This window comes from Bubalus bubalis, chromosome 7 (assembly GCF_019923935.1).
Source record: "Bubalus bubalis isolate 160015118507 breed Murrah chromosome 7, NDDB_SH_1, whole genome shotgun sequence".
NCBI classification, from domain to species: domain Eukaryota; kingdom Metazoa; phylum Chordata; class Mammalia; order Artiodactyla; family Bovidae; genus Bubalus; species Bubalus bubalis.
This window is the reverse complement of record NC_059163.1, coordinates 99,981,586-100,001,065: the sequence shown is the minus strand read 5'-3', so window position 1 is coordinate 100,001,065 and position 19,480 is coordinate 99,981,586. Positions and strand designations below refer to the sequence as shown.

At 39.6% G+C, this 19,480-nt stretch overlaps 1 protein-coding gene and 1 long non-coding RNA gene across 3 annotated transcripts in view; one reads left to right on the top strand and one right to left on the bottom strand.

Moving 5' to 3' along the window:
• Positions 1-15,535, top strand: part of DAPP1 (dual adaptor of phosphotyrosine and 3-phosphoinositides 1) — a 56,946-nt gene extending 41,411 nt beyond the window's left edge. Inside the window, exons 4-9 of one of the 2 annotated variants that reach the window (XM_006052492.4) lie at positions 1,844-1,974; positions 6,689-6,736; positions 8,336-8,398; positions 9,086-9,171; positions 12,296-12,383; positions 13,890-15,535. In XM_006052492.4, coding sequence (XP_006052554.1) covers positions 1,844-1,974; positions 6,689-6,736; positions 8,336-8,398; positions 9,086-9,171; positions 12,296-12,383; positions 13,890-13,946 — 473 coding nt within the window. In that variant the 3' untranslated portion in view covers positions 13,947-15,535. Of the gene's footprint in view, positions 1-1,843; positions 1,975-6,688; positions 6,737-8,335; positions 8,399-9,085; positions 9,172-12,295; positions 12,384-13,708 lie in introns of both variants that reach the window. The other variant, XM_006052491.4, reaches the window with a different exon arrangement.
• Positions 11,434-18,803, bottom strand: LOC123334501. The gene is made up of 2 exons (XR_006552480.2): positions 16,161-18,803; positions 11,434-13,883 (listed from the first exon to the last, which is right to left on the bottom strand). It is a non-coding gene; the product is annotated as an uncharacterized LOC123334501 (long non-coding RNA).
• Positions 18,804-19,480: the final 677 nt, after the last annotated feature.

Genomic DNA, 19,480 nt, shown 5'->3' with positions numbered 1-19,480 from the left:
CACAGCTGCATCCATACGGGCCCTGCACAACGGCTGCTCTGGGTTTAGGTGTTGCTGCTTTCACTATGACTGTAAACCTGTAACTGGCCCCTCGTCCCAAGATGACTGGATCTTTTCTCATGAAAGAATTGCCTTAACAGAAAGGAGTGCAGGCAGCGTGCAAGAGCAGGACTGGGCCTTCTGAGAACTGCAAAAGCCACTTTTCACTGTGATCCCAGTGCTCCTGAGATGAGTTGGGTGCAGAGCGAGGAGGAGGCCACTGTTTGGGGTGCCCCTCTTTGGCTGTTCTCAGTGACCCTTTCACTTTCCAGCAGGGCCTTATCTGGGCCCCTGTGTCAGAAGACATTGTTCTGTTTTTGCAGTCAGTTCACTGTCTCTACTCAAACCTCATAGAAAGATTTTGCTTTGTTTGTAGGTTTATCATTATTATGTTGGTTTTTTCTTTTTAAACTGCAGAAGAGGTATTTTCCTTTCCTTGTTGCGTCTTTTTCACTCCAATTCAAAGTCTATACTTTCTGTGAGCTTTCTGTTGCCCCATCAAAGAAGATTTCCCTGACCTGATATAAATACCACGCTACCCAGACCCCTTTCTCTTTTCACTCTTCATGCCTTCACTTTGCTTTGTTAGGGTTTTCATAACAATTCTCTCACCTGACTTCTCTTTTTTTTCCAACATGTTTCTGTCTCTGTGGCCATGAGAGTGAATGCTGTATCTCCTTGGTCTGCTGCTATATCCCCTGGGCCTACACAAGTGCCTGGCACTCAGGAGAGCTCAGGAAATATGTGTTGAATCAACTACTGAAATCTTTGCATCTCACCCAGTGTCTCGTACAATCCTGGACCTTCCGTATGAAAGACCCAAGTGAAATAAAAAAAAAAAAAAACAACCAAGAAGCCAGAGCAAAGGGTAGAAAACCCTTAACTTATTCTTTTTGTAGTCACTTTCTAGTTTCTGATTGACTGATTGATCAGGGGAAGGGAGGGATGCAGAAGGGGGAAATATCAGTGATGAGTTGAAAGCTCTCAGCCCCCAATACCTGGCCCCCCCAGGCTGGGGGTGGGGTGGGCTTTTTCTGCCTGGACCACCTCCTTCACATGGAAGTGAAGGTAATTACACAGTGGCCTTAGCCTATTCACTTCATATCCACCAAAGAAAAGCAAAGCCTTCTTTTCCTTCAGCTGTCAATGGGGTGGTAGGAGACGGTAGGGAAAATGCTATGAGCTCATATTTTTTAGGTCCATGGATTTGTTACAAGCTGTTCTGAAAACAGTACAAAGTAGAACAGTGGAATAAATCCTCCTATACCTGGTACATTGTGTGGTTTTGTTTGCACAACTTTTATAAAGCCCGCCTGGAAAACCAACAGTTATTGCTAAGGTCTAATGGAGTCTAATGGTGTCGCCTCCCCTAGGAAAACATTTCTAAAGCATTCCATAGAACTGCACTTCTTATGCATGATCTTTTTTGTCTTCGTGGTACTTTTTATACCCTGCCACCTATAGACATCTCTCCTAGAAAGCAGAGTTACCACATGCACAACCAGCATGCTTGGTTCACACTGCTGATGGTGGTCTCATCACCCTATTCAGTTAAATGACTATATTCATGGCTAATTCTGTCCTAGACTAGAAGGGCAGAAATTATCTCACAATGCTTTGTATCTCCAGTGTCTAGTTTAACAGCCTGGAATGTAGTTTGTACTCGATAAATGTTGAGACAGTGAGTCAGTGAATCCATGTAAAACAAGAAACTTTATGATCCAGGCACAGTGATCTGGTGTTAGCATTTGGACTCTCTTTTTGGGGCTTATATTCGATTTTTTTTTTTTTGGTCTACATGCAGGCACTCTGATTGTTCTGAAACACCCCTATCCCAAAAAAGTGGAAGAACCATCCATTTATGAATCCGTCCGGGTTCACACAGCAATGCAGACGGGAAGATCAGAAAATGACCTGGTGCCCACTGCGCCTTCTGTAAGTGGCCATCCATCTGCCCACCGGGCTCACTGTCCAAAAGCAATAACATACAATAAGTTACACACATTTTACAGTACTTTTGTTCACATAAAATTCTACCTTGGGATATAAAACTGGAAAAGGAACGTAAAGTTCTAAGCCTATGGCTCATGTGGTCCAGGGTAAAGTGTAAAACAAACAAAAAAAAATTAAAATGCAATAGTGATAGGATTTTAAAGATTTCAGAAATGGCACTTAAATCCTGTCCTTACTTCACCAAACAAGTTCATGGTAGAATGTGCGAAAGATGTTTATGGTCACACAGTTGTCTAAATGGTTATTCTATAAATTCATTAAATAAAAAAGTTCTTTTACATTTCAACTTTCTCTGGAAGAAAAAGATTCTCCACCTTTACTATAAATTCTCAGGATATTATTTTTTTCCCTGGCCTTTTTATTGCTTATGTTTTTCCTTCACTAAATGAAGGTTCCAGACAGAAGACATTTGGACTCCTTTGCAGCGTGTGAGCCACTGTTCACTTTCAGTGCAATGGGGGCTTTCATTGCTCTCTTTGGAGTCCACTGGCGTTTGTTCTGTGAGCTGTGACCCTGCAAAGACTCCTCTCCAGCACCTTCTTCCCTTGACTGTGCCCAGGGCGCCCTGATTCCTTTCCTCTTTCTCATTGGCTGCATGCTCTCGTATAAGGTATCTGGCTGTGTCCTCATGATAAACAGGATCACACCTAAATGAAATGTCAAACACTAGTTCTAGATAGCAATCATTATACTTATTTAGCTACAGATTAAATAAAAACATGCATGACTTTTTTGTCTCTGCGGCCGTACTTCTTCTACCCTGCCACCAGAGACATCTCTCCTGAGAAGCAGATTTACCGTGACTTCCAGCTTAACAGTTTTCGGCGGATGGCCACTGTCTTCATCCGCCTGGATCCTCCTCTTCTCGCTGGCCTGACCTTATGCTTCTCTCCCACATTCACGCTGGAGGACCCCGCGTTTCTGAATGCTCCTCCTCTCCTCCCTGCATCTGAAACCCTGCCAACATCTCTGCTGTTCCCTCATGCTTAGAGGCTTGCATCTGGGATCAGTCTCTTCCAGAAAGCCCTCTTGACCCCTTCTTGCTTCCTCTAACACCCCGTCCTCTGTGCATGCTCTGCTCACCTTTATCCTTGAATCATCGGACAAGAGGCTGGCTACCTGCACGGAGTCCACCCTTCCCAGGAGCCTGAGACTTTACCCGGAACTGGAATCATAATCAGTAGCTTTATAGGCTAATCAGGTTCACGACACATTACATTGTTACTATGCTACGTCCACTCAAAAATAAAAATCCTGGAAATTGGCTGAGGAAGATGTTTTAGCTTTTTTTTTTTTTATACAAAGGGACGTAGAAGACCTCTGAACTAGAGAAACTTAGGAACGCAAGACAGTAAATAGTCTCAAGTCGAAACAGACCAGAGAACACATCACGATCCAACCAAGTCTTTGTTTTCCGGTCGACTGTACTCTTTCTGTCCTTCCTCTTCACCATCCTACCCCACCACCAATCACTTCACCATCATTTTCATTTGTACTCTCAGTTTTACTTTACATTCTTCTCTGTTACCTTCCCCTAAAGATATCCACTCAAGGTCGATCAAACCAGACCCTACTGCATGCGTCCTTTTTCAATAGTAGAATGCAGATAAGACCGAACTTGTGGAGTTGGTGTGAGCATGAGACACGGGGCATACTTGGGTAGAAACAACCTTCTTGGGATCAAATTCTGCAAGCTTTATTGCTTGCCTCCTTTGCCCACTCCAGGTGTCAGATGGACTCACCTGCCCAAGGATCCAGCAATGAACATACACAGAAGGTTCTGCATAATGGCATTTTAAAAACAGTGCTGGAATTCCCTGGGGGTCCAGTAGCTTGGCAGTCCTGTATTTAGGACTCAGCCGTTTTCACTGCCCAGGCTAGGTTCAATCCCTGATCAAGCAACTAAGATTCTGCAAGCCAGGGACAAGGCCAAAATTAACTAATTTAAAAAAATGAAACAATGGTGAGTGGATAAGTTGAAAATGTCTTCAGTCACACTGTATAATGATAAGTCCATGACATTTGTTGTGCATTGATATGGACAGAAAACCAGAAAGATTTTCCAGTGGATTCTTGTGTCACAGTACCTCACTATGGAATGGACCAGCCAGCTGGGGAACAGTCACCGTCTTATCAGGGACTCTCCTCCCCTGGCTGAACACAGGAGTTCACAGCTTTGATTGAGGGCTTGCTTCTGGGCTTCTGCCTGCTCTTGTGGAGATGCCCTTCTTGCACAAGCACTGGCAGTGGAGGAAGGGGATTACGTACTATTTACAGGAAAAAGAACTTCTTGCTTGAAGTGAAAATGAAAATAGGTGTCCTATCGCCCAGAAATGTAGATGCATCTGTAAAACTGTTTACCATCCTTTGGCAACTGCATTTGGGGAAATGATTGTTTATATATTTCATACACAATATAGGGTTGGGCTTCTGAGATAGGATAAATTTAATTAATTCATTTGCTTAGCAAACTTTTTAAAAAAGTGCCTACAATGCACTGAGGACTGTTTTAAGCACTGGAGGGTTGGCAATAAATTAGGCAAATGCTCTGCCCTCATTGAGCTCACACTGTTAGTAGGGGGATCATGACAATCATCAACATAAGAATAAAAATCCAGATTCTAATAGGAAATTAACACTGATGCAGTGCCACACTCCCATCCGCAGATCCCATTTAGGCGTCAGTCATCAGTTTTCTTAGTAAGGCGCCTTAGAGCATAAGGATCCAATCCAAAATCACAAGTTGCCTTTATCTGCCCCGCCTCTTGAGTAGGCTTCATTCTGGAACACATCCTCAGTTTATCCCACCTGATGGCTTTTGACTAAAATTAAGGCAGGCAGGGCTTCCCAGGTGGTGCTAGTGGTAAAGAACTTGTCTGACAATGCAGGAGACATAAGAGATGCTGGTTCAATCCCTAAATCAGGGAAGATCCCCCGGAGTAGGAAATGGCTACCCACTCCAGTATTCTTGGCTGGAAAATTCCATGGACAGAGGATCATGGAGGGCTACAGTCCATCGGGCTGCAAAGAGTTGGCCATGACTGGCATGAGCACACACAAGGCAGGCAGATAGAAAGGATGATAGCCGGGCTAATGCTTTAATTTTAAAATATTTAGGTTGTTTCCAATTTGGGGCTGTTAACTCTCTTCTTCTAGATGAGAAGACTTAAAAAATAAATCTGCTGCTTTATAGATATTTCCTTTCTTACCTCCCAAGACCATGAATAAAATTGGTATGCTCAGCTCTTTTCTCTGCAGCCTTTCACTTATCTATCAAAACCTTAGAAAAATACTAGATTTATCATATGTTGTTTGGATGGAGGTAAGATGGAGTCAGTAGCATGATTTCTTAGTGTGATTTCAATTCTATCAGTATCTTCTACAAAATAATTTATCTTTATTTTGCCTCTGTAGACTCAATAATCCAAAATGGTAATTTTTTCTGTTTCCATAATATAATATCCAAACTCAATTCAGTCAGTTCAATTTCTTTTAATGTCAAAATGAATCAAATTGATTATTCAATATCAAAGTCACCAATGCTATCAAACATTATTTAAATGAATACCTGGGAATTTCACTGTTACTTCAGTGTCCTAAGAATTTTAAAGGAAGTGGTCATAGTCATAGGTTATTTCTGGCTTTAAATCTTTATTTTGATGGTTGTTGTTCCTCTTTTTCCTTGGTAGGGAGAATTCATCTCAGGAACAAATACTGTGGAAACTCCCATGAAAAAACATTGACATCAATCAAATCATTTCCCAATTTTTATTCATTTTTTTCTTACTAATATAAGATGTATTATGATATCATAGAACAAAATAGCCTACCATGAATCTAAGTTCTTCAGGAATGTATGAATTTTGACATTTTTTCACCTGAGGGTCCTGGTTTTATGCAAATTGCTATTCATGCTGTTCCCCACCATTCCTTATACTTCATAGGTGCCAGCTATGTGTCATATTGTTACCCTTGAATTATTGATAGGTGAGATAAAAGAAATGACTCATTCTCACTTTAAATCCTTTCTGGGTGAATCAAGTCTAAATAGATATGCACTCTTGAGAGTCTATCCCATGGAATATAGGTCTCAAGAGATAGTCTGTGAAAAAACAAAGGGGTGGGGTTGGAGAATTATATGATAAATTGTAGAAAACGCGCTTTCTAATTCACAAAGCAGTTTAGCAGAATACAGACTCTGGGAAGTACAGAAATCCCTCTTCTTTGCTTTATCCAAAGTTGCCCATGTACTGAGCTTATGGCAGTGTGTGTGGCTGTGTTTATGTACATAACACCCCAGCAACAATCCGAGCAGCTGGGATGCACAGACGCCCTTTGCCCAATGCAGGCTCTTATAAATGGTATAGCTTATATAACCTGGTTGACTGCAAAGTGCTAACTCACGTCAGAGGAGAATCTGTGCACTGTTCTCTGTTGCTGCAAAATCACACCGGACAATCTGGTCTGAAAACAGTCTTTACCACACGGGAAGGATTTTCAAGTGCCTCAATGAAGAAGGAAAGGCAATTACTAAAGATCAAAGGCAAATTCATTTCATTTTAAAATAGGACAGAAATAGACAAAATTCAAGTTGTGATAGTCTTGGGCTTCATTTGAGTGTTTCTTTCTTTTTCAGCTGGGCACCAAAGAAGGCTACCTCACCAAACAGGGTGGTCTGGTCAAGGTAAGGAAGCGTGTGGCCTCCAGCATCGGCCAGAAAGAGAGAGAACGCATCCTGGGGGCTCAGTTCTCATTTTGACTTTTACTTTTAAAAAGCAGAACTGCCTACTCATTTTGACCCAGCTATAACATTTACCTGTTTACAGAATTCATCTTGATGGCTAATGTTAGTCAAAATTCTATAAAATCACTTGACTATTCTTTGGCAAAGTGACATGTATGAAAATAGCCTACCTATCATTAATACTCAAAACTTAAAATCCTTCTGATGCAACAACTGAGGATTAAAGTAGCAAATTAACTCTAGCACATATCTTTTTTTATTCAATAATTTTTTTACCATCTCAATCATTTTCTAAGCCTTTAATTTTATATTGGGATATAGCCAATTAACAATGTTACGGTAGTCTCAGGTGAACAGCAGAGGTACTCAGCCATTCATATACATGTATCCATCCTCCCCCAAACTCCCCTCCCACCTAGGCTGTCAGATAACATTGAGCAGAGTTCCATGTCTAGTACATACCTTTGCTTTTTAAGAAGTTTTTTTGGTAAAAAAAAAGTCAAAATTTTATGAAATGTTTACCTAACAGTAGACAAAAAAATAGAACAACAAGCCAACCATCTCACTGGTACTAATGTAACTATCTTATAAAATCCAAAAGAAAACAAAATTTAGGACTTTACTAGGTGGGAGGTATTCAACTGTTTTCTGTTTATGTGACTGTACCTTTAAAGGTACTCAGTTTCATATTCATGGGCTAAGAAGACCTTCATGGAGTGTCTGTTCTTTCTCATTTAAAGTGTCAGGGCACTGAATCTCTCAAGGGTACTGGCCTGCTTGAATTTAACCTAAATATTTAGTTATATTGTCCCGACTCAAGTGTATTGTTCCTGGGAAGAGGAAGTATTCATGTTCGTAGCATTATTTTTAAATCCACTGTTACTTCCTTTAATTGGGAACATTGCCACCAAAGATGATGAGCGTTCAGTTAGTACAGAAGAAGGAGACAAAAAAAAAACAAAACCAGGAGACAGAGGGTAACAAGACAGTGGGTAACATTTTTCCACCAATGCTCTGGAATTTCTAGGCAAGGTTTAGAATAGCATGTGGTTTGAGGTTCCTAAGCTTTAGTTTGTTTGTTTGTAAAACAAGAATAATAATATTTGGCATTGTATGAGGGCTGTCTATAATGTATATAAACCTCCAAGGATAGTATGAATTTTCAATAGGTGCTCAAAAATTATATCTATTCTTACCATAATTTTATTATTATTAAGTCTTACTAAGATGGAAATTTTAGTGGTTTATTGTAATGTAAATCACCTTAAATATTTATGATAGGTTATTTCTTTTTACTTGCTTAAAAATGTTAATGATATCTTTGCCTCTGTTACAAGCTTAAGGCATGGAATCGTTTTAATTTTTTAAACTTTAAAATTTTAAGGCTCACTTTGAAAGTTTTTTTTCTCGGAAATAACACCACAAGAATATTTCATTGTATCTAATCTTGTAGGTACTTTTACAACAAAAGGAAATTATCTGGTCCAGATATTATAATCGTGTATGCAAAGCCTACATGTTTTATTTTATTTTTTTCAGACCTGGAAAACAAGGTGGTTTACTTTGCACAGGAATGAACTGAAGTACTTCAAAGACCAGATGGTAAGAAACATGATCATATATTTTCCCTTTAAAAATGAGCTCTCTAAATGAAAAGAATATCTGCCTTTTAAAATCCCTGAAATTTATAGGAAACATCCTATAAATGACTGGAGATGAGAGTTCTTGATTCCTGATATGAGCAGAGCTTTCTTGCATAAATGAGACCTGTATAGCAGACACTGTTCTCAGTCTGGCTAACCTCTAGCTCTCAGGGGCATGCCACCCCCTATGTTTAGAGCAGTGGAATTGTTCCCTTACCACACTGGGTGGACTGTCTCTGTAGCAGTGTTCTCCTCTATTAAAAATATGTCCATTTATCACGTCTAACTCACTAAGCAAATTCAAAATTATTTCATCTCTTCTTATTTTTCCTACACAAAATTTCTGAGAAAGTGGATGTCTAAAAACACGGGAGAAAAATATGCCTCCCTTCCACGTGTTAAAAATCCATCTCCACCAAATTTGAATTGACAATGAAAGTGTCTTTTTGATGTCCAATTTCATGAAAAGCCAATCCCCAGATAAGCATGTGGCTTTCCTCAGGAAGTTTTTCTATTATCAATTCCTGTAGTGGAAGTAAAGTTAACAGTCACTCATAGTGGAAACTTGTTTGGGGAATGAGCAATGAACAGATTTGTGTGTGTGTGTGTGCGTGTATTTTATGATGACATAGTTTGTCCTTTTAAGTCACCAGAACCAATTCGGATCCTAGATTTGACGGAATGTTCAGCTGTACAATTTGATTATTCACAGGAAAGGGTAAACTGCTTCTGGTAAGTTGTTTTATAGAGGAAATGTTTTTTAAAATCTTCTTGCCAGACACTTAGTTTAGCAGAATGAAAAATTGTATGTCTAATGTACACAGATGTTTTGATCTGAGGCGGTACATGCATATTAGGAGTCCTTTCAGCTGAATGTGACATACAATCTCATTTGTTGTTTTTCAGTCACTAAGTTGGGCTTCCCAGGTGGCACAGTGGTAAAGAATCTCCCTGCCATGCAGGAGAAGTAAGAGACGGGGGTTCAATCCCTGGGTTGGGAAAATCGCCAAGTTGTATCAGACTCTTCTGTAACCCCATGGACTGTACCCGACAGGCTCATCTGTCCATGGGATTTCCCAAGCAAGGATACTGGAGGGGGATGCCATTCCCTTCTCCAGGGGATCTTCCCAACCCAGGGGTCAAAACCACATCTCCTGCATTGGCAGGCAGATTCTTTACTACTGAGCCACATGGAAGCCCTATACTCATTTACAGCGGTATAGACAAATAAGCAGTTCTGCTGGGTCTGATTCTTTACGTCGCACACTGCAACAAGTATGACGCACATGGCAGGATGCCAGTCACATGTTAGACAGCTTTCACTCCTTTGAGATATTTTATTCAATTTTAGTTATAACTTTGCTGACTCCAAGAATGAGTGATTTGTGTAATTATGACAATTCTTGCAGATGGCACCAAAGTGTTTTATTCTAACACTATTAGTGTATCATGATAATTTTCTAACTGGGAGGAGTAAAGTGTCTTAAGAGAAAAGTGTTTTATTTCTCACCATTTATTTTAAAAGTTTTTAAACATATAAAATTTGAAAGACTTACATGGACCTCTGCTCAATGTTATGTGCCAGCCTGGATGGGAGAGGGGTTTGGGGGAGAATGGATATATGGACATGTATGACTGAGTCTCTTTGCTCTTCATTTGAAACTATTATAAAATTGTTAATCAGCTATACTCCAATACAAAATAAAAAGTTTGAAAAAAAAAGAATAAAAAAAGTTGAAAGTCTTATATACCCATATACCCTTCACCTAGATGCATCAATCACTAATATTTTGCATATTTGCTTTATCTCTATCTATTCACTTCCTTTTGTTGAACCAATTGAAAGTAAGTTGCAGGCATCATGGCACTTTCCCCGTGAATATTTAAATTTATATCTACTAAGAATAAAAATATCACCTATAGAACAATATCACTGTCCCACCTAAGAAAATTAACATCAACTATTGTTAATTAATGATTGGATAGTATCAGCCAATGATGGAAATCTTTTTTAAATTCACATAAAGATACCAGTACGCTCTAACAGGGGTTTGTATTTCTCATATAACAAGCAATCGGGAGGCAGACGGCTACACTGACAAGGTCCTGTCCAATGTCTATATAGTTCTTTTGCTCTTTTCCTCATGCTTACTACTTCAGGGTCCAAGAGAAATAGTCCAGCTGTAGGTCTCATATTTTCATGTAAGCCATGAAGAAAGATGCTGGGATGGGATGAGCCAGGTCTGCCCTATCAGGAAAGCAGACATTTCCTCAGAAACTCTTCTATCATATTTCCCCTCCTATCTCATTGGCCAAGACTGCAGCCAATGGCCATCGGCAGCAGCAAGGGAAGCTAGAAAAGGGTACTAGTATGATCATGATTGCGCTTCCCAGGTGGCTCAAGTGGTAAAGAATCTGCCTGCCAATGCAGGAGACACAGGTTCAATTCCTGGCTCGGGACGATCCCTTGCAGGAGGGCGCAGCAATCCTGTCCAGTATTCTCGCCTGGAGAATCCCATGGACAGAGGAGCCTGTCAGGCTGCAGTCCATGGGGTCGCAAAGAGTCAGACACAACTGAGTGATTGAGCATGCATACATGATTATAATTGGCTCCAACTAATTGTAATTTATTGCCTGGGGTTCTGTTAGCAAGAAGAAAGGAAAAATGATCTCTATTAACAGGTAGTTAATCATGTCTCTCACAAGGAGTACCAAACAATGACAATTCCAGCAATCAGTTTTGTACAGTGTGCGCACAATATCACACCCCCTCCCCAATTTCCCCTCTGTCTACTAGTTGCCCAAGGGGACTTCACATCAAGGTTTACCTTTCATACACAGAGACTTACCTCTTGTCTATTCAACATTATTTACTGGTGTAAACAAGATATGTCGCTTTGGTTTTAGGGTATAGAAACCCTTCTGGTTTCAGTTCAAGGCTTTTTTTATTTTTTCACGAAAAGGACAAAAAATTTTTTTTTAGTGTTTTGTGTCTCAACTGTTAGGATAGAAAGTGTGGGCAAGATATAAATCAGATGATTTTTTAAGTTAATTAATTAGACTGCATCAGGTCTTATTTATGGCACGTGGGATCTTTTAGCTGCAGCGTTTGAACTCTTAGTTGCAGTATGTGGGATTGAACCTGGGCACCCCCTGCATTGGGAGCTGGGAGTTTTAGCCACTAGACCACCAGGGAAGTCCATGAGTCAAATGATTTTGACTCTATAACCCAAGACACAGTCAAAGGAGGAGTTAATTCTCTTCCTAGAACAGTCTTTCATGCCAGCAGGCAAGTTTGTCTTCCCTTCAGCAAAGATTAATTCATGGCAAGAAGGAGGAAAAGTAAATAGTTGATGAGATTTATTGTCTCCTTTGCTGCTCTGAAAAGTTAAAATTGCCTTCGTCCACAGAGGCCGCTGTCTTCCTTGTTGCAGCCAGCTAACACAAATGAATTCCTTCAGCAAACTCTTTTATTTGTGTTGCTTGTTCTTTGAATTGTAGCACAAGTTCTGAGTCATTTAATGAATCAGCGGAATAAACACATGTGTGTATTCAGCCTAGATCATGAACAATAGAAGGATCTGGGTTTTACCTGGACCTCTTCCCCACCTCCATCCCACCCTTTGGACTCATTAAAATATACAAATCTGCCTGTAAAAATAATAATGTGAATGTGCAACATCCTCAACATTTCTGCAGTTTTCCAGCAGGCCTAGCTCTCTATATACCAACTCCTGAGGTTCTTACCCAGGTTCTACGTCAATTCTTTTTCCACTTGGAATACTTTAATGAGTGCTCAACTAATAAGATGTTCAATGGTCTGGAATATCTTACATTCTTTCTTTTGTCTTATCAGCTTAGTATTTCCATTCAGGACATTTTACCTCTGTGCAAAGACAGGAGTAGAAGCTGACGAGTGGATCAAGATATTACGCTGGAAGTTGGTAAGTTATTCGTGTCTCTGAATGCCTAGTACTCCCAAATCACATGTTGATGATTTCAAACTTATTTCTACTGGAAGAGTCAGGGAACCCCTGAAAACCTACGGGAAGTCAACATGCAGGCTTGTGGAAGAGTCTGTTCATTCTTCTCAAACATGGAAGGGTTGAAGAAAGGAGTAAGGACAGAAGAATGAGGCTGCACTGGGGTCTCATTGCCAGAGCCTAGCCTAGTGTCTATCAGACTTCTGATGTCTATCAGACTTCCTGTTAGTGTGTGGGTGGTCCAAGTTGGCCTGGAGGAGGACGTGTGGTACCAGAAGGACAGATAGAGGAACACAGACATAACTCTATAGTAGAAAATCCTTTTATATTGTCAGAGAAGGTGGTCTTGCCAGAAAGACTTAGCTTAGTGTTCTGTATAATCGTTACTTTGTGCAGGTCAAGGACAAAAGGTATTTTAATTTATCTGCTTTCCATATACCTCCTGGGAGGAAGACAAAGTGCTTATAAGAACATACTAGTCTCATGCAATTTTTGTGCGTGTGTGTGTTTGCAAGTTAGTCAGTTGTTAGCCAAGAACTTGTCAAAGCTTTCTCAAATTTCATATAAATACCACCTTGAATCCCTTGATGTTTTCAGCTATAGACAGTAATCTCCAATTTTCAAAATGAAATTAGCTTATATTTAGAACCTTACTGAATAGTCCTTTCTAAATACTAGGATTTTTGCTTTTGGTTGTCTTCAATTTTAGATCCAAAGAACTATAGCCCTCCTTTTGAGATAGTTCCAATGTATTTGATATTCAGTGGGGAAATACTTTGCCCTATGAAGTCTTTGCTCAAATATGAATTATTTTTTATTGTTTCTGTTTGATAACTTTGAAAGTGACACGTAATCATTATATAAAATTTAAAGTAAAAACAGCAAATGAACATTTCAGATTTCTCCCTTTGCATATAAACATTTAAAACCAAATTTAATCATTCTGTAGTGTTCTTCATCTGCTCACTTAACAATGTATAATGTACATTTTTCCATATGAATACATTTAGATTTATATCTTCATTTTGATTCATTAGTGTTGCTATTACTAAAAGTGCTAGGCCGGTTCCCAATTTGTGCATGTTTTAGCAACCACTTTATAGTATTTCTCCTGAGAAAAAAACAGAAAACAAGAGTAAAATTGGGGAAGAGGGGATATGATAATTACTTGTTGTTGCATAGTTTTCTTACCATTCAGCATTTTGTATTTAATATTGGTTAAAAGCCAAAGTTTGTTATCTTAAAGTTGCTCAATAGTCCATACAGGTGGGTGTGCTTTCTTACAGTCTCAAATAAGAAAACAGCTCCATCAAGGGGATGGCACAGTCCGATCTCGGTCGTTCATCTTTCAGTAGACAGATCCCCCTCAGTGAGGGAGACCCTGGACACAGGAGCAGGATGGAATGCTCCCAATGCTGGGGTCCTCGGCACATTTCACATGAGAACTGACTGAGGGCTTTTCTGTAGAAACAAATCAAAAGCAGAGGCAGATTTGGACCGTCCAGAAGACACCACATTTGCTGATTCAGGGAAAACTGCTGCCCTTCAGGATCCTACCATCTCCCTGAGACTACCGAAGCGTCCTCGTTCTGACAGGAATGGACAGACCACTGCAACCAGGCGTGCTGGCTCTTAGAACACGCAGTAGGAGATGGTTCTGTATTCCCTCATTGTCGTCCCCAAGCTGGTTGACATTGGTTACCCGGAGTCCCACCCTGCATCATAGTCAGCTCATCTGAGTCTCAGACTGTGCGTTTAACCAGGAAGGAAATGGCTATTTATGTAGCCTGAAGCATAAGACTGCTTCTTCAGAAAGTATATTGGGGTAGCAAATGTCCAAGATTGGTGGGAGGGCAGTGTTTTTGTTTTTAATTTTTTCCCTCATTTATACAAAAAACAAAGCAATTTCCAAAACAAAAATGGAAAATATTTGTAATATTTATTTTCTCTTTGTAAACAGCTCAGATATCTACTGGGTCCTGTTTTCCTTCTAATGATAAACCCGTGAGAACTAGATCTCCTGTGGGCTATAAGGCAGAATGATAAAGATAACAGGAGGTACAATCTTAAAAAATCATCTCTTTTAGTCATTTTGGGGGAAATATAGAATTCTTATATTATTAATATTCTTATATTCTCATTCTTATAAAGAATGAGAAAACAAATAGAGGAAGAATGAGAAAGTCATAGGTAATTTCTAGTTTAAATATAATAATCATGATAATTATTATTCTAACAATAAGAGAGGACTTGTAAGCACTAAGTTCTTCATCCCACACTTCTCAAATAGCCTGAAAGAGACTTCTCAAGGACAGTGTGTTGTAACAGTGCCTTCCAAAAAGTGAGCAGTAGGTACTGGCCCAAGAGAAATAAGATGTATCCCGCACTGCAAGGAGCATCCTACACCTTATTCAAGAGCAACTTCTTTTGCCTACTGAGGGAGCAACACTAATCCACATATGGAGTGTAATGCTTAGCTTTAGCATCAGTCCTTCCAATGAAAATTCAGGATTGATTTCCTTTAGGATTCAGCATGGAGGAAATCATTCTTTGGGATGTGTTACACAGCATTTTCAAGCCAGAATAAGGGGGTTGAAATTGGGAGATAAGATACCATCATCCAGAGCTCCTAAGTAGATTCTAACTCCTTCTAGAATCTTTATTAATAATGCTTTAATAGGCTGAAGTTTGAAGGGAGACGAAAGTGTACGAAGAAACCAAATAAAAATGTTGTGGGGCAAAGCTATGACATTGCTCTTGCGGTCCAAAGGGCAACTTTGTTATTGAATACATTTCTTCTGTTATTTGAACATCTCTCAAAAATTACATATGTTTCAACAAGGTTTTTAATGTATTTTGTAATGTTTGTATCATATGAGATAAAGCAAATGTCAAGTTAAAATGTATTGTGTCAAGTTTGCAAAGAAGTTAGACATTAATGTTCACTGAGATGTAGTTTCATGTTTTGTTTTAGATCCAGAAGTGTTTGTGTAGGTAGCATTGTTTCTATTTTTTGTAAAATATGTTATTTATATCCTTTGGTTGTATCAAAAAGAGCATGATTTTGCTGTGTCTGTAATATTTTGCTATTAAAGTGTTTTTAGTATCTAATTTAAAAGATATACAATTGATTAATATCATAAATAGCAATGAAGAATCCACTTTGGTTAGACTACAAGTTACTAAGGATTGAAGGATTCAGAGTTGAAGAAATAGTCCCCGTCCTCAAGGAGTTTTTAGTTGAATATAGGCAAGATAAGAAACATGCATAATAATGCATAAAAGTAAACACGATAAATGCTGAAAGTGAGGCAAAGCTAGATGATGGGGTGTGCTTTAGCAGGACTGTTGTTCAGTCACTAAGTCACGTCTGACTCTTTGTGACCCCATGGACTGCAGCACGCCAGGCTTCCCTGTCCTTCACCAACTTCAGGAGCTTGCTCAAAAGCTCCTGTCCATTGAGCTGGTGATGCCATCCAACCATCTCATCCTCTGTCATCCCCTTCTCCTCCTGCCCTCTATCTTTCCCAGCATCAGGGTCTTTTCCAGTGAGTCAGCTCTTTGTATCAGGTGTTCAAAGTATTAGAGCTTTAGCTTGAGCATCAGTCCTTCCAATGAAAATTCAGGATTGATTTCCTTTAGGATTCAGCATGGAGAAAATCATTCTTTGGGAGGCTTTTGACATGAAAAGGGCAGTCTAACACACACTATGTAATTAGTAATAATCCAGATGTTTACCTGCTCTCAACAGCCCTGGAAAGTGGTCGTGATTTCACCTCCTGAGGGAGATCAGGAAAAGGGCCTCGAACAAAGAAGGGTATTTCATGCCAATGGCAGGCAAGTGGGGTTGTTTGAGATAATAGCGGTCTGTGTCAAGCTCTGTCACTAACAGTACACGCTCATTGTAAAGGAAGTACCTCAAGACCCTGCCGAAGTATCAGCAGTTGTTCTCAAAATTCCTTCAGGGAAAATCTTGCCCCACAGAAGCACTGTTGCCTCTGGATGAGGGGAGCCCCCCTCAACAATGGGAATGGCTGTAACTGCCTCCAGAGAAACCTGCCCTTATTCCAGGGCCGCTGGGCAGAATGCTCAGTGCTCGGAGCCCTCTCATCCAGCCAGGCGGCACCCACAAGTGGGCTCTTTGATCCTCTCCTCTCTCTCATGCTGGGAGTGCAGCTTAGGGAGTTACACTGTTGGTTTCAGGAAAGAGCAAGAGAATTATTACAGGGTGAATGTAAGTTCTGCTCCCCTCCTCTACTGCTACTTCAGGTCAACTGCAGCAAACCTGTATTTCTGCCCATCTTTCCAGCCACATGCAGCCTTACACACTGCTTACCATGGATTCAGGAGTTTCTTAAATTATCTGTGGAAAAGGGCAGATTTTTTTTTTTCTTTTGATATTTATGATCACTGGGATTTTGTAAAATCTAGTTAAGTTACTAGAAAACTGAAGAAACAAATACAACTATCACAATCCATTTTTTAAATTCAATAGACTTGGGACATCCCTGATGGTCCAGTGCCTAAGACTCTGAGCTCCCAATGCAGGCGGCCCAGGTTCAATCCCTGATCAGGGAACTACATCCTACACGCTGCAACTAAGATGGAAGATTCTGTGGGCTGCACCTAAGACCCAGTGCAGCCAAATAGATAAAATAGTTTTTAAAATTCAATAGACGTAGTATACCTGCTGTTTTTTTTATACCCTTAACTCTCAACTTCTATAATTTGTCATGTACTAACAAACAGAACAGCCCACTCTGTGGACTACATCTCAAGTAGCTCTGGCTAGTGGACTGCCAAGTAAAACAGACCAGAGCCTTCTTGAGAAGAATTCATCTTGATGTTGCTATAATGTGCTTAATAACATCTACAGCCCCTTGAATTTATATAAAAGAGGTTATCCTCCATAACATGTGTGGGCCTCATTCAAGCCCTTGAAAGACCTGAAGAGCAAACCTGGGGTTTCCACGGAGAAGAAACAGATGGCAGGCTCAGCTCCTGCCTGAGATTTTCCAGCTTTCTTGCCTGCCCTACAGATTTGAGGTTTGCCAATTTCCAAAATCAGGTAACCAGTTCCTTGAAATTAATGTAGTTCATATATATCCTACTAGTTGTTTCTTTGGTGAACCCCAAGTGATACAACTTCTTTTCCCAAATACCTCATCATTTTACTATATATTTTATTGTTTGCTAAAATATTTTATTATTTTTGAATAGTTAAAAATTTAAGAAGTGCAATAAAGTTTACAGTGAAAAGGGTCATTCCTGGGATCTCTGTTCCCCAAGTATCCAGTTCCACTTCATGGAGGTTATCAATGACACCCCATTCTGTGTATCTCCACGGACACCATCATGTCAATACAAGCAAGTATCAACATGCACACGTATTTTTTCTTCCTATACATAAACTGCAGCATTGCAGTTTCACTGAACACTATTTTTCATTGAACATTATGTTTTGGAGATCATTCCACCTCAGTACCTAATGTCTTCATTCTTTTTTTTCCATTGAGCCAATGTAGAAATTTCTCTAACCAATCCTCTATATTAGAGTGAACATATAATTTATCTAAAGTGGGACACTTGAAAGGAGCACTAAGATTACACCAAGAACAGCAGGTATAAACCGACGTTTAAAAAGGTCACCTTATCTGATAGATACTTCGGCTGTCTCTAATCCTTTGTTACTAAATTGCAATGAATACACTTGTAACTATACACTTCTTACACGTCCCTATGGACTGGCAACATAAATATCTAGAAGTGGAATTGGGGGCTTTTGTGTCAACTTCACCAGTCACTGGGTGCCCAAATTAAACATTTGTGCCTGTGGGTTCTGTTTCTTTGGAGAATCTTAATACAATGTGTCAAAGATTATGCGCATTTGATCTTGGTATAGATTGCCAAATTGAGCGATTTAAACGGGTATAACAATTCACATTTCCATCAGTGGAGAATAAAAAATGTGCTTTTTTAATCTTTCCCCATTGACTTATGATGTCATTGTTACAATTTTTTATGTCTTATATGTATGTACTAAAGTCTGTTTCTGGGTCATTCTGTTCTACTGATCTGTCTAGTCATACATCTGATGTAGGTTTATACTATCTTCAAAAATAATCTAGTTCTATATTATCTTTTCAAAAATTCCTTAAGTTTTATCTTCCCAATGAACTATAGAATAATTATAGAATCTATTATACCTCTTAAAATGGAAATTTTAATATTAGTACTATTCACTATGCAAAGGTTAGTGAAGTGAAATCGCTCAGTTGTGTCCAACTCTTTTCGACCCCATGGACTGTAGCCTACCAGGCTCCTCCCTCCATGGGATTCTCCAGGCAAGAATACTAGAGTGGGTTGCCATTTCCTTCTCCAGGGGATCTTCCCAACCCAGGGATCGAACCCAGGTCTCCCACATTCCAGGCAGATGCTTTAACCGCTGAGCCACCAGGGAAGCCCCTAAGTATCTTCATTTATTAGTTCTCTTTTCTGGGGTGTGTGTATGTATGCACATTGTATATATGTGTGTGTGTATAAAATATATAATGTATAGATAAATAAAATCACAATCTTGGTCACCTCATTTATAAAACACTTTCTTGTTTCATGCATCACTGCACTGGCAAAAACTTCCTGGACATAATTAAATAAAAATTGGGATAATGGGGATTCTAGATTTTTATCAATGTGTCTAATGCTTCATTAGGTTGTAACAACTAACTATTTATAGCTTGCTGAAGGTAAAACATTTCTCTTGTCCTTATTTCTTTGTAAAGATTGTTGTCCTTGCTAAATTTTAATGCCTCATCTTGTGTTTTCTATAGCATCCTGTGCACAGCACTTCATCGCAACACTTCCTATGCCTGTTTTGTTTACTGAGCTGTACATTCTTTAACGATAGGTACCACAATTTAGTCTCTTATTTGTAGAGGATGGGAGGAGAGTGGGAGGGAAGAAGGGAAGGAGGGAGGAAGAAGGAAAGGAGGGAAGAAGAAGGAAGGAGGCAGGCCCAGTGCCTAGCCAATCTCACCACACAACTTGAGGGACTGTGT